We start from the raw sequence: 18574 nt of genomic DNA, 5'->3' as shown, positions 1-18574 counted from the left end.
TTCCTTCACTTTCTCTTTCCTGTTACAGTACTTGTTTTAGCCTTTTTAAGCAAAATGTCCATTTCTTCTTTAAAGTGAAACCTCTTCTTCCGTTTACACCATTAAGAAGTATCCCACGTGCCCTATTACTGTAAATTACCTCCTAGGGTTGTAGAGCAAATGGTGGTGGACACGTGTCCACCCTCTGCTAGCCTTCGAGCGACAAGTTAGGTATTATTGCTACTATTAGAACCTCGGTAATGCTGAATTTCGATCACAAGTACGGAAGAGGATCTTACTTCAACATGGAAAAACCCCAACCACAACTCCCTGCTGAGGAGCAGAGCTCTGGCTTGGGGCATTCCCAGACCAGAGGTGCTACCTTAAGTCAGTGAACTTGGGGCTTCCCCCTCTCCCCTAACATTTGGATAACCGTTTTATAACAGGATTGGCTTCCTTGTTTTATGCCTTTCACAGCTTCATTCTAAGAGATCCACAGACTTTGCCAGGACACAGACCCGGGGAGACCCCGCCTTGCCCCCGCCCCCCAGGTCCCTGCTCCGGGTGACCCTTTGGATCCGGCGTGCGTTCGCGCTGTTGTCCCGGGGGATACGGGGGGGGGGGGAAGCTGGGTGTCCCCGGCCCCCTCCCCACCTCGGCCCCAGCCCCGGCCCCAGCCCGCTGAGGGTCACCTGTAATTGTAGGAGGTGAACTTGCCGCTCTCTCTCAGCATCACCCGGTAGAGATCTAACACTTGTGCCCGACTGGAGGCTGCCATTTTGGGAGGGGGTGGAGCAGAAAACAAACGGGTCCTTCCCCCAAGGTCCCGCTCGACCCAGAGGGGCGGACTTGAGTAAAAACCGGGGCCTATGAGGCGCGAGCTCTGCTCCACTCCGTGCTGGGGCCGTGGGCTCGGCACGGGGCGCGACACTCCGCCTTCACCGGTTCTCCGGAGCCTGCCAGGGCTCTCGAAGGGCTCTAGAGCCCGCCATGTTTTGGAAAAAGAAGACAGGCAGGACCTTGGACAGCTAAGCGGGGGGGAGGCGTGGAAGCCTGGGAAAGTCAAAACTTCGGCGGGGATTCACTGCTCCCGCCGGAGCCCCAGCCCTGAGCTGGAACGCGGTTGAGCTTGAATTTGGAAAGACTAAGTTAGGATTGTTTAGCCAAGGCGCCTTCCCTCTCCCTCCGCACCATCTCCTGGCTCTCTTCTGCTATTTGGTCCATTTCAAGTGTACTGACAATGCAGAGCTAGTGAAAATAGGACCCAGCTACGGGGTGCGGGGCTAGGGGCGCTCCTTGGTCTCCAACATGCATGCATGAGTGACAATTGAATTTTTCAGCTTCTAGAGCTGGGAAAAGGACCTCAGAAGTCATCCAGTCCTCCTGTATGATGCGACAAAATTGAGGCTCTGGGAGGTTGAGTGATTACATCTGTGGAAAATACCAAGCAGGATGAGTGTCTGTGTGGGTGTAGGAGACAAAAGTATGCCCCAGGTAAAGTAGGTGATGATGCATCAGCTTGCTGCAAGCTTTCCTAACTCCTTGTCCCTTTTTCTTATCTGATTTTAGATCCTGTCCCTGGGTTTGAATCTGTGGCCATGTTCAGTTTAAGTATGCCGCTGATGGGAAGCAGTTCCTATCCCTAGGGCTGTAGATGAAATATAGGGTTCAAATCTCATTCACTACCTGTATGACATTAGGCAAGCCTGTAGAAAATAAGACTCAGAGCAGATTAAAGAGATGTTTTCAAGTATCTGAAAGTCTGTCAAGTAGAAAAGGGAATAGACTTACTTTGTTTTGCCCTACAGGGCAGAATGAGGTGGAAGTTGCAAAGAGAAAAGTCAGGAAATCCCTCCTTCCTTTTTTCTTTCCTCTTTTCATCCCTCCCTTTCCCCCTTCCTTCCTTCTTCCATTCCCTCCCGTCTTTCCTTCCTTCTTCATAATGAGAACTATCCAAAAGTGGAATGGGTTGCCTCAAGTAGTGGTAGAACTCTTCTCTCCTAGAGTCTTCAATCAGAGCCTGAGCAATTTAGTGAGGTGGTTATACTAGGGGTTCCTGTTTAGGCGAGACTTGGACCTCAGAGGCCCTCTCCAACTCTGAATTCTGAGTCATTTCATGTCTTTGGGTTTCAAGTGCTTCACTTGTCAAATGAGATGGTTGGTCCGGGTGACCACTTCGGACCATAGATCTATGCTCCTATGATGGAAGTCTAGGGACCCGTTTTAAAACTTGCCAGACAGTTGCAAAAGGATTGCCAATCTCGCATACCCGTCTAGCCTGTGGACTTTTAGCTAGCTAAATTATTGCCTGTAGTCTTAATACATTCCTACCAAAAGCATTCTGTTTTTAATGAGTTCAGAGCAGAAAAATGGAGCTCAGGGAGTAGAGTATTGGCAGTACAGGGAGTTGAGGGGTGCATAGTGAAGCTGCTAGGCGAAGCCTCCTTTATTTCCGTTCAGGCATTTTTGAGGACGACTTGTTTATGGGGCCTTTCAGAAAGGGCCCTGTGAGTTTCAAGATGGCGGCGCCCAGAGTTCACGAGAACTAGCTCTTCAGTGGCTTCAAGTCCCTTTCCTGGAGCTAACCTGCGCCTAAATTACCAGTTTTTGAGATATCCGGAGTCTGAGTTATTCTGGCAGAGTAGCTGGTGAGTGCGGAGCCGACCGTCAGGAAACGTTCATGTGGGTTACTAGCGGGAGTTGGAAATTAGAGTGGATTTTTCTTATCTCAGGGGTTCCCTAGTGTTTGTGTTGGCTCTTAGTTCAGGAATCTTGTCACTTTGGTTTTGTGGGGGAAATGTCAACAATAAGGTCTGGCTTGGAGGAATTCAGCAGCATCTTTAAAGAAAAGGTCTTTATTTTTTTAGTTCAAGGATTCTGCACAAAGTTCAGAAACGAGGCAAGAAGTGTGGAAAATTCTTCAGGCTTTTGATGGTGACGGACACTCGTTCTTGGCACCTCCCCAGGAGGTCGTCACGCGCACATTCCCACCCCTGTTGACTTTGACTAGTTTCGTGGCGGTCCAACTTTAAACACTGTACCGAAATTATTTCCTTTTGTCTCTCCTGTGAGGATGAATGTGAGCTAAGCTCAAGACCAGGGAGGCCTGGGTCAGTTCTGATCCAAGTGTGGTTGGTTGCAAAGCACTTCACGTATTTTCAGTGTTACGCGAGTGAAATGTCATACGACAAAGACTTGTTGGACTATGTTTTTACACTCCCAAACAGGAGGATGATTTTTCTTTTTTTCCTTCCATCTTTCTTCCCCCTCTAAAATCTCACATTATTTGGTGCCCTTCATATCAAACACTGTCGATTCACTTTTTGAAGAAAGTGTTCATGGTGTATACTATTAAGCTTTTTGCCTTTTTTCTTTTCAACTTTTGATCTATGTTTTCTGATATACTTCACCCTTTCCTGTGAGCACCTTTGCATAGAAATCACAGTATGGAAGTATATTTGGATTAAATGTGATGGGTTTGCTCGAATTCTTCATACAACTTCTGTAAATCAAAACAGATTTTAGCTCATGAGCTGCATTTATTTTCGTGGCGAACTTTTCACTTGTTCATAAGGGTTGCAATATAAGAATGTTAGTTTTTTAAACCTACAAAAATGTTTAATGTGAACTGTGTTTGCTAAACATATAGTAGTGGGGGGGAGGGGTAAGCATTTATTGCATTTGATCCTCAAAACAACCCTGCCAGGTAGGTGCTATTATTGTCCCCATTCTACCTTGAGGAAATTGAGGCTGAGAAAGGACAAGTGACTTGCTTAGATTCACACAGCTAGTGGTAAGTGCTTGACCCCAGGCCTAACTATTCACTGCCACTTCTCTCTCTCTCTCATACAGTATCTAGATATATTTCAGATAAAGTGCTCTATATTGGTCTCATCACCATGAATTGAGAGGCAGTATTCATTTATTTCCCTGTCTCTGGCTACACAGTTTCAAGCATAAGTCCTGGTAGCCAAATATCCAGTACTTTACTGCTTTCTAACCAACTTGCACTTATTAAGTACTTAATGTTTACAAAGCACTATGCTATCCCCTGGGGATAGAAATACAATGAAAATGCAGCCCCTCTCCTCAAGGAGCTTATATTCTACTTGAGATTCCTCGTCTGAACTTGTCAGCAAAATTGTAGATATAAAGAATCTGACACATATGTTTCACATTGTTGTGGAGCTGACTCTGAGTTATTGAAAGCTGTCAGCAGAATGTAAGCTCTAGAATGTTTTACTAGGTTGAAAAAACTTTTGAGTACCATCCCAGGTAAAGACTGAGTTTATTGTCCAGAAACCAACCTAACTGATGGAGAAGTTCATTGTTACCAAATTGACCACAAACTAATGAATTCTTTGGCCATAATAACCTATGAATAAAAGATAAATAAAAAGTTCCTCACATTCCACTTCCACAATGACATACTGTTAGATCCACTGAACCACATCAATACTGATATTATTTTAGTAAGTGAAGCCTGAAGATTAAAAAGAAGTTATTTCTTATATGAAGGGACCTCACAAGTTCTCTTTTGAGAGGCAAACTAGGGAGTTGGTAGATTTTTTGGATCAGCTACCCAAAAGCAACGTAAAAAATAATTTCGTGGGATACTTGGGATAGCTTGTCTTGTAGTTCATGATGAATTTTAGCCAAAAGATTCCATGAAAATAATAAGTAACATCTTGTAGTACAATTAGATTTGAAAAATACTTTACAAGTATCTTGTTCCTTATGATATATCCTTTGAGCGAGTGACTGTTTTTCCATTTTGCAAGTAAAAAAACTGAGGCATAGAGAGATTAGTGAGGTTAAATGAACCTCTTTCTCCTCTTTCCCCTCAATATTATTTTATTTTACTTTTTTAAATTGAATTAGTTATTTTTAACATTCTTTTTTAAAGATTTTTAAAAACTTTATTAATTTTTTTTGATTTATCAACAATCACTTCCATAAGCTTTTAAGTTTTAAATTTTTCTTCCCCTCCCTCCTCACCTCCTTCCCCCAAGATGGCGTGCAATCTGATATAGGCTATACATATACATTCCTATTAAACATATTTTCATATTAATGATGTTGTAAGTAAGAATTAGAACTAATAGGAGGAACTGCCAGAAAGAGGAAACAAAAACACAACAGAAAAAAAAATAACAAATAGTGTGCTTCGATCTGCCTTCAAACTCTGTAGTTCTTTCTTTGGATGTGGATAGCATTTTCCATCATGAGGCCTTTGGAGATGTCTGAGATCCTTGTGTTGGTGAGAAGGGTTAAGTCTATCAAAGTTAGTCATCCCACAACGTGGCTGTTACTGTATACAACATTCTCCTGTTTCTGTTCATTTCACTCAGCATCGGACCATACAAGTCTTTCTAGGTTTTTCTGAAGTCAGCCTGCTCATCATTTCTTATAGCACAATAGTATTCCTTTACATTCATATACCACAACTTGTTCAGCCATTCCCCAGTTGATGGGCATCCTCTCAATTTCCGGTTCTTTGCCACCACAAAAAGAGCTGCTATAAATATTTTTGTACATGTGGATCTTTTTCCCATTTGTATGATCTCTTTGGGATACAGACCTAGAAGTGCTGTTGCTAGGTCAAAGGGTATGCACATTTTTATAGCCTTTTGGGCATAGTTCCAAATTGCTCTCCAAAATGGTTGGCTCATTTCACAACTCCACCAACAGTGCATTAGTGTTCCAATTTTCCCACGTCTTCTCCAACATTTTCAATACTATTTTACATGGTGATTTCTTTAGCTCCTATGGTTTCTGTTATTATCTCTCAGCAGTTGCCTCTCAGATTTACTTATCCAATACTGTCTCCCCAAACCTCTAGTCTCAGATCTCTAATTGCATTTCATCTTGAACTAGATATCTTGTAGACATCTTTAACTCATTATATCCAAAATTGAACTCGTTTTCTTTCCCCTCAAACCTTCCTTCTTCCTAATGTCTCACCATCTTCACAGTCACCCAGGCTTGAAACCTAGGTGTCATCCTTGACTCCTCATTCTCATTCCTCCTATCCTTTCGGTGTTCAAGTTCTGTTCTTTGTACTATTAAAAAAAATATTACCCATATTTGCTCCCTTCTCTCCTGGGACATTGCAGGCCTGATGCAGGCCCTCATCACTTCATGCCTAGACCACTGCAATAGTCTGCTGGTTGGTCTCTGTCTCAAGTCCCTCCCCACTCCAGTAAATCCTCCACCCATCTGTCAGATCACTCTTCCTGAAGTGCAGATCTGACCATGTCACTGTGCTATTTAGACAATGCCAGTTATGCCTCTTACCTCCAGGATCAAATATAAAATCCTCTGGTTTTTAAAGCTCTTTGTTACTTGACCCTTTCCTATCTTTCTTCTTATACCTAACTCCTCTCCATGTACTCTGGTAACAGTGACAGTCCAGTGACATTGCTCTTCTTACTTCTTCCTGGCATTTTCTCTGGTTGTTCCCCAATTCTGTCCTTTCTCATCTCTACATGGATTCCTCTGGTTTCCTTTAAATCTAAAATAAGGTCACACCTTCTGCAAGAAGGCTTACCTTAGTCTTAGCTCCTTCCCTCTGAGATTGACCCTGTTCATCCTGTATATAATTTTGTTTGTTTACATGTCATCTCTCCCAATAGACTTTGAGCTCCTTGAATACGTGGATTGTTTTCTGCCTTTTTTGTGTGCTCATTGATTAGCCCATTTATGCCTGGAACATAGTAGACACTTAATAAATGCTTATTGATTTATTGACTGAAATGTATTGATCACACAACTGGATAAAAGTAGATCTATGAATTCAAAGCCAAATCTCTTCTGACTCCAAGTCCAGCAATCTTTATGCCTTTCCTGCTAATAATGACTAACATTTACATAGCATTTATTGTGTGCCAGGTACTATGTTAAGCACTTTACAATTATTATTTCATTTGATCCTGAGGACTGCCCTGGGATATAGATGCTATTATTATCTCCATTTTATAGTTGAGGAAGCTAAGGCAAACAGAGATTAAGTGATTCACCTGAAGTCCCACAGCTAGTAAGTGTTTGAGTCTGGATTTGAACTCGGATCTCTCCTGATTCCAGACCCAATATTCTATCTACTGCATCACCTAATACTGGCAACTGTTACAGAGAATAAAGAATTGGAGGAAATTCTATGAAGCATTTGACAAGTGCTAGACAAGTCAAAACACTCATTAATAGTTGATGACTTCATTATAAAAGTGGGTACAGGAAGGAATGATGAAATGTATGATAAAACATGGTTCAGACTTAAGAAATGAAAGAAGCCAAAGGCTTGTGCTCTGCTTAGAATCTGAATGCATCTTCACAAAAGTTAGACTGACTGTATTATAACAGAGAGGAAGTCTTCTAACTTCTTGCACCCTGCATTCCTTCTAATCGGTTTTGTATATGCAAATAACTATGCTTTCAGAGCACACCTGCCTAAAAGTAGTTTATTGCAATCAAATAAAATTTACCAAAAGGTTCATCTGACAGACATTTAATGATAAAATTATAACATAGCTTATTTATTTAGACATTTATTGTTTCAGCAAATTAAGCTATTAGTATAAATGATGAATAAGAGAAGATCCTTGTCCTGAATGAGTTTATAATTATCTAGCACAGTGCTTTGCCAGAAGTAAGGGTTTAATGTTTATTGCATTGGATATACTTAAGTATTATTATGTTGCATTGTAATTAGGCATTAATAGAAAGCAACTCTCATCATTAGGTAGCTGGCAACCAGGTGATGGCATTTCCCCTACTAGAGTAGCTTATGAAGATGATTATTAAGGTAGGGAGTTGTCAATCTGCTTGACTCAGTAGATAATCCACACCAATGAAACTATAGTTCTATTTTACTAATGAATTAAACACAAAACCCAGTAGAGAAACAGTCAGACTGTAGTTCTGTCTCAGTATTGAAATAAGTAGCTCATGTGAAACTATATTCTAAATTAATTTTACACAGTCCAAACAAATATTTAGTTTTTATCTTTTCACTTGGTTAGTTTAAATCCCCAGCCAGCATCGCTGTGTTTCCTGTAATAAGTTACTGAGCTGAGTCTTGAAGGAAGCCAGGGAAGCTGAAAGTTAGAGGTGAGGAAGGAGAGCATTCCAGGCATGTGACACTGTCAGTGAAAAGGCAAAGCATTGGGAAATTGAATGGGGTATGAGGAAAGGCAAGAAGGTGAGTGTCACTGAATGGTGAAGTATGTGGAGGGGAGTAAAGTGTAAGAAAACTGGAAAGGTAGGAAGGGGATAAGTCATGAAGGGCTTTAAAAGCCAACAGGATTTTATATTTGAGTCTGGAAGTAAGCGGGGGTATTTGTGGAGAAATGGGGATAGGGTTTGGGTGTGATTCAGGAAGACCTGAGTTCCAGTCCAGCCTCAGATATTCCTAGCTATGTGGCCCTGGGCAAGTCACTTAACCTCTATCTGCCTCAGTTTCCTTACCTGTAAAATGGGGAGCATAGCACCTAGTTCACAAGGTTGTTGTGAAAAGATCAAATGAGATGGTATTTATAAAGCGCTTAACAGGTGTTGGGCACATAGCTCTTACTTAATAAGTAGTTAACTCCTTTCTCTTCTCCAATTAGAATTTGTTGTACATGGGAGTGTGATATGGTCCAACCTTCATTTTGTCTGTTTTGAGACTATGTCTCCTGTTGCCCAGCCTCAAAATGTAGTGGTCATTTATGGGCTTCACCCTGCTGCTGATTAGCACTGAAACTTTCTGACCTTGGGTCTTTCTTCCCACTTAGGGGCTCATTATACTGATGCTGGACAGAGTTAAGACACACAATTTGCTTAGCCCACTGTAGCTCAGAAGTCCTGAGCTTAAGTGATCCACCAGCCTCAGCATCCTCAGTAGCAGAGATTAGTAGGGAGCCATTAGAGTTTCTTTAATGGGGTGTGTGTGTGTGTGTGTATGTTACATGTGTGACATAATCAGACCTGCATTTTAAAAAGGTTGCTTTGGCTGCCTAGTGAAAAATAGACTAGAATAGGGAGAGATTTGAAGCAGAGACTGATCTGAAGTCCATTGCCATAGTTCATGTTCGACATGGTGAGAACCAGCGTGTTGACTGTGAGTGGAAAGAAGAGGCCATACAAGAGAGATGTAGTGGAAGAAGAAACAAACAAGTTGGCAACAGATTGGATGTGTGAGGTTGAGTGTGAGTAATAAGTGGAGGATGACATCAAGGTTGCTAACTTGGAAAATGGTAGCAAGAGCTCCTTGATGGCTCCTGTGCCTCTTTTTGTATCCCTAATGCTCAGCACAGTGCATGACATGTAGAAGACACTTAGGAAATGTTTATTGATTGATGACCAGTGCCAATAGATAGGTAGGTTAGGAAAAGGGGACTTTTTTGGGGAAATATAATGAGTTCAGTTTTGGACATGTTGAATTTGAGATACGTACAGGACAATCGGTTTGAGGTGTCCACTAATTGAGATGTTGGTGATTCAAGGCTAGATGTCAAGAGAGAGGTTAGAGCTGAATAAACATCTTAGAATCATCTGCATAGAGGTAGTAAGTGGCAGAACTAGGATTTGAACTCAGTTCCCCAAGATCAAGTTTTCCCCTGGCACCAGTAGCCAGCCTCCTTATAGTCTTTGATTATGCATTCCAGCTGTAGTGAAAGCTTTGGCTGATCAAATGCAGAATGTAGGCTAGCTAATAAACGTTCAAATTGTATTTTCAGCAAAACTCAGCTATTAACTACTAACTGGTAGTTGTTTAATAATTGCTCTATTGACTCCAGGTACTACTGAGTTGTAGTGTTGTTCCTCAGAGTTGCAAAGTTTGTTAATTTAAAAAATTTTTTAGTTGTTGTTTAGATGTTTTAGTCAAGTCTGACTCCTCAATGACCCCATTTGTGGTTTTCTTGGTTTGCCACTTACATTCCAACTCATTTTACAGATGAGGAAGCCAGGGCAAATGAGGCTAAGTGACTTGCTTGGGGTCACACAGCTAGTAAGTGTCAGAGGCCGTATTTAAACTCAGGAAGAGTTTTCCTGACCCCTGGCCCAGGACTCTATCCACTGTGCCACCTAGCTGCCCTTAATCTATTAGCATAAGACCATTATGTCAAAGATTGGCTGTACTTCCTGCTTTTAAAAGGCACCTTACCCTAATCGCAGTGGATTATTATGTGAATAATAAGCTGTCTAACATGTTATTCACTGGCTTTAAGCTGCCTGCCAAAACAATCTATAAAGAAATGCTTGTGTAGAATAAAGAGTACTCGTTATGATGTAATGAAGAAATAATTCTGTTCACATAATTAATGAATGTATCTAAGCCTTTTGTGCATATTCTTTGTATTGCTCCTTTGTTTTCTAGTAATATCTTCTTGCATTTAAGGTTGCTCCTATATGTCTTTCTGTGTTGTCAAGTTGATATAATTGAAACAGGACCTTGAATTTGACCTATTGTAGTGAGTTTGGGAGCACAGTTAAGTTTTAGGCCTGGAGTCATGTTTGTGTCTTGAATGTTGTATATTCCTTGTGTAGCTATAAAACATTTAAATGACCTTTGTAGCATTTTTATTGGGTAACTTGGTTATATTCCAGCACCTATACTTGAATTTTAATTTAGTACTATTTTTAATGGAGTTCTCTCTTATTTGCACAGCTTTTGTAAATGAGTGTTGTATCATTTTTATTGGATAACTTAGTTTTATTTCATGCAAGTCTGTTTGAATTTTAATGTAGTAGGTCATATTTTTAATAGAATTCTCTTATTTGTAAAGCTAACTAGTATATATAAATAATGTTGATACATATTATAAATATTCAGAGATTCTGAAATGTTGATTTTACGGTACCTTTTAGTCTTTTAAGCTACATTTACATTTCTCCCTATTAGCATCCCTTTGATAAGGCTTAGTTAAGATAACCCGTTTAATAGGTCTTTCTTAGTTGTTTGTTCATATAGATGAATAATTTCCTTTTGGGAGGGCTCTTCTGAGGCTCATTAGCAGCTCTGTATAAGCACTTTTCAAATACACTTAATTAAAATCTATTTTGAGGGTCTTAAAAAGTCATAGCAAATTGCTAATAGAGATTCCAACTTCATTGATCCCTTATCCTAGCATCTTAGAGTTCCCTTAGCTGTAGGCAGACACCCTGAAATGATGAGTAAATTGACAGTTGATTTTATAAAATATACTACCTCTCAGCAAGAGGGTTTCCTTTTGCTCCATTTAAGATAAAGTCTTTTCCTCCCTCTTCCTGATACATAGTAAGATAGATTTAACTAAATATAAGTATTTATTTTAGTATAATGTTCAGTAACAGAACTCTACACTTTTTTCCCTGTCAGTTATAATAGATGACCATTTTGGAGCAGGTTTTTCTGGTTGCCTGGTTTTAGTTATATATTTAGATTAAAAAAAATCAGTATATTGGTAGAGAAGATGACTTGGAATTATTCTGAAAATATTAGAAGTTCTTTTCACTAGAAGTTCTGATGAAAGTTACTGTCATAAGTTTTTAACAAATTTGGGATATAAATTACAAAATCAGCATCATAGAATTTTTGAGTTGTAATGGACCATGATCAGTTAGTCAATAAATATGTGTTAAGTACGTACTGTGTACCAGGCACTGTGCTAAGCACTGAAGATACAAATATGAAAAAAAAAAACCAACCTTCCCTGCTGTTAAGGAGCTTACAACACACAAAAGAAAGCTGAAAAGAGTAGGGTAGGTAGGCAGGCACTGGGAAGGCATCCTGTTTGTAGGTACATGGTGGAAAAATCTGTCCCACAATGTAGCCAGGTGGGAAAACAAGAAATGAGATGATGTTCTGACCTGGGGTCCCTCCTTAAAAAGAGGTTTTGAAGTTTGTGGCTCTACCCTCCAGTCAGAGGGACAGAAGGTGGTGATGACGTGAAGTCCCAAGGTTGTTGAGATCTTGCAGGTTGATGTTCTTTCAATAATCAGTTCCTGGGCCGTGATAGAGAATTCAGTGGTAATCCAGCTTACCCCATACCTGAAAAGTGATCTCCACTGTAATAGACAGGACAAGTGGCCTTCTGGGCTCTGCTTGAACACCTCCTTTGAAAGGGAACCCACTTCCTCCTGAAGCAGCCTATTCTACTTTTGTATAGTTCTAATTATTATGAAGCCTAAATGCTTCTTTGCATCTCCACAATCTCTATTCATTTCTCCTACTTCTTGTTTCTGAGGTCAAACACTAACATCACTTGTCTCTTTGTAACTTTACCTTGTTTTGTCCTCAGGGGCCATACAGAATAATTCTAATTCAGAGGTTTTTAATTTTAGGTCCATGAACTTGTTTTTTAAATATTTCCATAGCATTATTTCAGTGTAGTTGGTTTTTCTTTTAATCCTATGTATTTTATTTTGTACATTTAAATATATTATTTTGAGAAGAGATTCATAGAATTTATTGCCTTATACGAAGAAGGTCTAGAACTCTCTTCAACATGACAGACTTTCATATACTTAAAGATATATCTCATGTCCTACCTGAGCCTTCTCTTATCCATATTCCTACTTTTTTCAACTGATCTTCATATAACAGACTTGGAGCCCTTCCTTCATCATCTTGGTTGCTGTTCAGTGGATGCTTTAAAAAAAAGATTTTACGAAGCATTATTTACTGAGTAGCTATAACAAAAATATAAGTGGTAACCTTCTCTGCACACACATATACCTGGGGACACTCTCCTATATCACCCCAATTCCTGAGTACAGTGGGCTTAAATTTAAAGCAGTTTCTACAAAGTATTTATCCCACTAAGATCACTTTGGAATGTGGCATAACCAACACATGTGCCTCTCCCACCTGACTGTCATTATTCTGTGTCTGTGCTGGATCAAGCAGGTCACCTGGAACTTTGTTCTTCAGTGGACTCAACTGTCCACAAAATCTAGCATGGACTCCAGCTTCTGGACCTCTGGTGGCTCACTCCCCTGACCTTTAAAGCTAACAAGGTCTCAGCCTAATTGGATACTCTTTCACCTAAGAGCAGGGAAGAACAAATAGGATAGACAGGACCATGTGTCATTAGCCACATGGTGGTGGCCTAAGTGGGAAGATAAAAGCCTGAGGCTTATAGAACTCCTCACTCAAACATGGACATGTGGAAAAGCTCTTGTGGATGTTTTCCAGATTATGAATGTCCTTTCTAAAATGTAGAAATATGAGGGACAGCATGATAACAGTGGAAAGAGCGTTGAATGTGGAGCCACCCACCACTATCCCTTACCCCATTAACTGGGGGTGGGCTTACATTCTAAGCTGGAAAGTTTCTTCCTATCCTCTTAACTGGGAGGTGAGGCTTACATTCCAGGCCTGAAATTCAAAGACAAGGAAAGAGGCCAGAAGCTCAGGTTGGGAGTGGGGCAGGGCTTATTCTTTCTGTTAAGTGCTTAAAAACAGGGTCTAAGTGGGGGAGGATTTTGAAAGTAATAATCAAGAATTATTTGACCCTTTGATTAGCCTTCACTTCTGAGAGTTCATTTTCACACTACCTTCTGAACTCATTACCTTAATTACACTGAGAAGTCTTCACTGGGACATCCCATTCATGACAATCATCTGACGTAGCTGTTCCCTTTAGTTTTGTGTCTCCTGCAAATTTGATAAATATGCCACCTATGCTGTTCTAAATGGACCTTATGTCAACACTGTTGGTGTTCAATTTGGGGACAAAATAAGGCACTTAGAAGTTGTTGAACAGTTAGACTAAGGAGGTTTATTTAGCTTTGACATAGTAAGAATATATAACTAGGATACAGTGGAACTTAGCTTCTATAGATTCTTCCCCCTGCATATGGAACTGTGTCTGTTCAGCAGGGTAAATTGTGCTGACTTACATAGTCTTCAGATACCCACCACATTAGAGGAGTCCTTACTTCACATTGGTGGTACCTTTATGCCCTTAGAGACAGAGGCCAATCAGGTTCTGAGAAAGCTCTGTTGCATTTTAGGGAAGACTAATTTGTTGTACCTTTATCAAAGTCATTGATAAAAATATTAAATGGCATAGAGCCAAGCAAAAACCACTTGGGGTACTCTACTGGAAACCTAGTTCTAAATTGGCTCCTTGAGTTCAAGCCATTCAGTCAGTTGTAATCTAAGTGTACTGTCATAGCTCTTCTTTCTCTTTTCTGCAAAGATAGCAGGAGATACTCTGTCAAATTCCTCATTAAATTTTAAGTAAACTATATTTACATCTTTCTTTGATTTGTACATGTGATCACAATTGCTGAAAAGGAAATTAGGTTAGTGTTCTTGATGAAGTCATTCTGGAGAGACTTGACATAGGGAGGCCAGAAAGACCAAAGAGGCTCTTTCTTTGAAAGGTGATAGACACCTGAATCTGACCAGTATCTATGTGAGATAATAATAATGACAGTAATAATAATAGATAATATACTGTTGTAATGTTTGTAAAGCACTTAAAATTTATTACAATCTTATTTTATCCTCACAGCAGCCCCAAGAGACCTTTATGGACATTTTATGAGGAAACAGGTTAAATTACTTGCCCCACGTAGTGCATCAAATGAGCATTTTGGTGGGATCTGAACCCCATTCTTCGCAATTCCAAGTCCAGTTCTCTATCTAGTGTCCAGCACTGCTTTTACTTAGGAGCAGGAGGATTCAAGAGATATTATAGAGTTAGAAATGACAAGATTTAATATCTTTAATAACTTTAGATATGTGGGATGAGGGAGAAGGAGTCAGGGATAATGTCCAGGTTCCAGACGTGGGTGATTAGAAAATATGGTGGTGTGTGCAGCCAAGAAAAGGGGAATTCAAAAGGTGGGAAGGTTTAAAGGGAAAGATGATGAGTTCAGTTTTTGATATGTTGAATTTGAAGTGCTTATGGGACATCTAGTTTTGAAACATCTAATAGGCTTGTGTGTGTGTGTGCTGATCAAGTCAGTAAGTAAGAGTATCTAGAGAGAGTAGAATGAGGCTCAGGACAGAGCTTAGGGTGCATCTCCTCTTTTAGTTCAGTGTCCTACATGGACATCCTTACTATGGAATTGTATAGTGTTCCTTTCTCTAATAAACTGTCCCGTCTCCTCAGCCAGATTACTAAAATGAGAAGAGCCACCGTCACTGGGAAATAGAACCCTAGTATAAGTACTTTGGTTGGGGCTATCAACTAATTAGACAGTAGACCAAAGTATGCATTCTGTGTAACTGGTCCGGATCTGCTGTACCCCAGCACCATCTCTCTTACATAGCTTCTCTTGGGTGACAACATGGTGGGCATAGGTCCAACCAAGTTCAGTTAAAATGATTTACCTATCAGGTGCCTTCATTTTGAATTCTGAGGCACTTTGCTGTTAGCTAAGAATTTTAAAGAATTTAAAATACCAAGAATAACTGCTCTGCCTCAGGCTAACCTGGGCTATCTTTTTTTTTTAAATCTCATATTTGATAGCTGTTTAAGTCATGAAAAGCTACTTAGATTGGACTAGTTATCCTATTCTATTGTATTATTGTTAGTATAATTATTACAGCCATTCTGTTCCTCTGCTGAACAGATTCATCCTTGAATTCTCAGCATGTTGGGGATATGATGGAAGAGCAGCACAGTGCTGCTTGAAATCAGAAAGACATGAATTTGAGCCTTTTTTCTCACCTCTGACACTCCTCCAGTCACTCAAATTTTTTAAGCCTTAGTTTTTTCATCTATAAAACGGGGATGATAATAATACCTGGAGCATTTATATTCCAGGGCAGTTGTGAGATTTGAATGAGTTGTGTAAAGTACTTTGTTAATCATAAAGTATATGTATACATGTCAGACCATTAGTATTTTATCTGAAGCAATGATTTATGATGAAAATAATCCATTTCTTACAGGTTAATATTGGCCAGATGTTTTAGCAAGAGCCCTTAGTCTTACCATCTTATGTAATAGGGAAAGAATTCTGCAAGGATTAGGTGACATTTCTTTAACCCACACTTTACCTTCTACCAAGTAATGTTTTGAAATTGATCCTTTCTACCTACATCCTTGGAAAATGTGACAGTTCACCTTTTGTCAATACTTCTTGGCATACCTTTTAACTGGTCTGTCTATAACATATGTACTTTACTCTCGCAACAGATCTATAAAGCAGAATCCAATTTTGCATGTAAAAATGCTTGATTTATATTCTAGCAGCTTGTCACCAAGATAGTTTGAAGTGATCTTGCCAAACTTTTCTATGGGGGGTATGGCAGTATTTTTGGTAAGTTTCTGGATATGGGCAACATTGTTTCAACTCATTGCTTTTTTTTTCAGCTTGGGAAGAATAGAAATTTATTTAGATAGCATTTTAACTGATGTCAGCTTTGTAGCTAATGTGAACAGTTGAGTTTTATATGTGAATACTTGCTAATGTGGAAAAAAAAGCCAAAGTAGTAAATGTCTACCACTAATTTAGAAAAATTAGTAAATTAGTCTACCACTAATTTAGAAAAAAAACAACTATGAAAAAGTGTTGTAAAGTCACGGGATACCAAAAAATAGACTGTGATCTAATGGTTGATCTTAAAGGTAAAATCCCTGTGGTATTTATTAGCCTCAGGCTTCCATACCCCAATGTTAGGGCATTTCTCACTCAGAAGCATTGGGGAGGACGGTGACAAATATGTTGAAAATGTTGAAAAGTTAGCTAATGTGAACTGATGCGGAATGAAATAAACAGAACCAGGAGAAAATTAATGTAGTAACAACAACATTGTGAAGAAAAACAACTTTGAAAGACTTAAGAACTCTGATCAGTGAAGTGACCGTGGCATCATACATACATTTTTGGACATGGCAAATGTGTAGTGTTTTTTTTTTGCTTGACTTTGTTTATTTGTTACAAAGACCTTGTTTTTCTTTTATGGGGAGGGGGCAGGGATAGGAAAGATTGGGAAGGTAGCAAAAGCATTGCCAAAAATAAAAATAAAGAAAATGTAGGTCATTGAAACATTTTACAGATGCACAGAGGAGAATGAAGGAAGTTTAGAAGGAAACAAATAAGCAGGACAGCTTTGAAAATATCGTGTTAAATTTATTATATATGTTAAAAAAGCAAGCTGAACATAATAGAGATTTACAATTTTAAATAATACTCTAATGCCTTGTGTAAGGAAGTATTCTATTCTTTTTGGTGTTCATTAAGTTCAAAATAAAAAAATAAAGAAATTAGGTTTTAAATATTAGGGAAATTTCAAGAAATTTTAGGATTAAGAAATTAAAGATGCTAATGGCTTGTAGACTACTCTGAAAATTACTATATACATATATATATATATATATATGTATGTTGATATTAAATAAGAAAGGAGGCATAGGGAAGGGAAGGGTGGTGAAAAACCTTTTGCAAAATATGTTCAGGATTAACATAGGAGCCTAGCCAAAGGCTTTTTTATATAGCAGTAGTTTCATTCCCAAATAGAAATGATCCTTGTCACAACATATTGGCTTAGAAAACCACAAATTAGCAATATCTATGTTGTATTGTATTTTTATTTATTTTGTTAAATATTTCCTAATTACATTTTAATCTGGTTGGCTGTACTTGGAAATTTTGCAGCAGGTTGTAGCCTGGGCTGAAAGTTTGACACCTCTGTTGTAGAGTACTCTGAATCCTCACGTATGTGTATCATGAAAGTATTCTTTTTAAAACATTTAATATTTTATTTTTCCCAATTACCTGTGAAAACAATTTTTAACATTCATTTTAAAAATTATTTTGAGTTCCAAATTCTCTCATTCCCTCCCTCTCCCCCACCCCCATTGAGAAGGCAAGCAACTTGATATAGGTTATACATGTCCAGTCATGAAAAATATATTTCTGTGTTAGTCATGTTGTGAAAGAAAACACAGATTAAAAACAACAACAAGAACAATTTAAAAAAATGCTTCAATCTGCATTCAGATTCCATCAGTTCTTTCTGTAGTTTTGGATAGCATTTTTCATCATAAGTCCTTTGGAATTGTTTTGGAGAATTGTATTGCTGAGAATAGCTAAGTCATTTGCAGTTGATCATCATAAATATTGCTATTAATGTATACATTGTCCTCCTGGTTCTTCTCACTTTACTTTGCATCAGTTTATATAAGTCTTTACAGATTTTTCTGAGAGCATCCTGCTTGTCATTTCTTATGGCACAATAGTATTCCATTGCAATCATATACAACAATTTGTTTAGTCATTCCCCAATTGATGGCCATCTCCTCAATTTCCAATTCTTTGCTACCACATAAAGAGCTGCTATAAATATTTTTGTATCATGAATATATTCTTATAAAAGGATATGAGAAGGTTCTGGACATGGAAATCACCAAATGATATTAATTACATCTTAGCAGATGAGAACTGGTTGATTAATGATGTGGGAATCATTTTTGAATCTGGTATGTGTGTAGTCAGACTAGTTAGAGCAAAGATTAAAATCAGTACCAACTCAGAAGATTGAAAACAATGAGAATACAATACTACATGTGGTTATAATTATATTGATACAACCCATTCGAGCTTTTGACCTTGAAAAAAGTAAAATAAATAAAGAAATAAACATGAGTACAAACTATCACTATTTATATAC

The 18574-nt window shown here is 38.8% G+C and overlaps 2 protein-coding genes across 8 annotated transcripts in view; one reads left to right on the top strand and one right to left on the bottom strand.

Moving 5' to 3' along the window:
• The window catches only part of LYRM4 (LYR motif containing 4), a 214112-nt gene extending 213143 nt beyond the window's left edge, over window positions 1-969 (bottom strand). The window contains exon 1 of one of the 4 annotated variants that reach the window (XR_002321931.2): window positions 672-965. Coding sequence is in view for 2 of the 4 variants with exons in the window: in XM_020973823.2 (XP_020829482.1) it covers window positions 672-757 (86 nt within the window). In the remaining 2 variants the exon portion in view is untranslated. Of the gene's footprint in view, window positions 1-671 lie in introns of all 4 variants that reach the window. The other 3 variants (XR_013486274.1, XM_020973823.2, XM_020973824.2) reach the window with 3 other exon arrangements.
• A 1518-nt stretch (window positions 970-2487) lies between these two features.
• The window catches only part of FARS2 (phenylalanyl-tRNA synthetase 2, mitochondrial), a 623068-nt gene continuing 606981 nt past the window's right edge, over window positions 2488-18574 (top strand). For all 4 annotated transcript variants that reach the window (XM_020973819.2, XM_078153627.1, XM_078153628.1 and 1 more), the window contains exon 1: window positions 2488-2627. The gene's annotated coding sequence lies outside the window, so the exon portion shown is untranslated. The remainder of the gene's footprint in view (window positions 2628-18574) is intronic.

The sequence above is a fragment of the Phascolarctos cinereus genome, unplaced genomic scaffold, assembly GCF_003287225.1.
Source record: "Phascolarctos cinereus isolate Bilbo 61053 unplaced genomic scaffold, phaCin_HiC Scaffold_4;HRSCAF=312, whole genome shotgun sequence".
Lineage (NCBI taxonomy): Eukaryota > Metazoa > Chordata > Mammalia > Diprotodontia > Phascolarctidae > Phascolarctos > Phascolarctos cinereus.
This window is presented reverse-complemented; position numbering and strand designations above follow the sequence as displayed.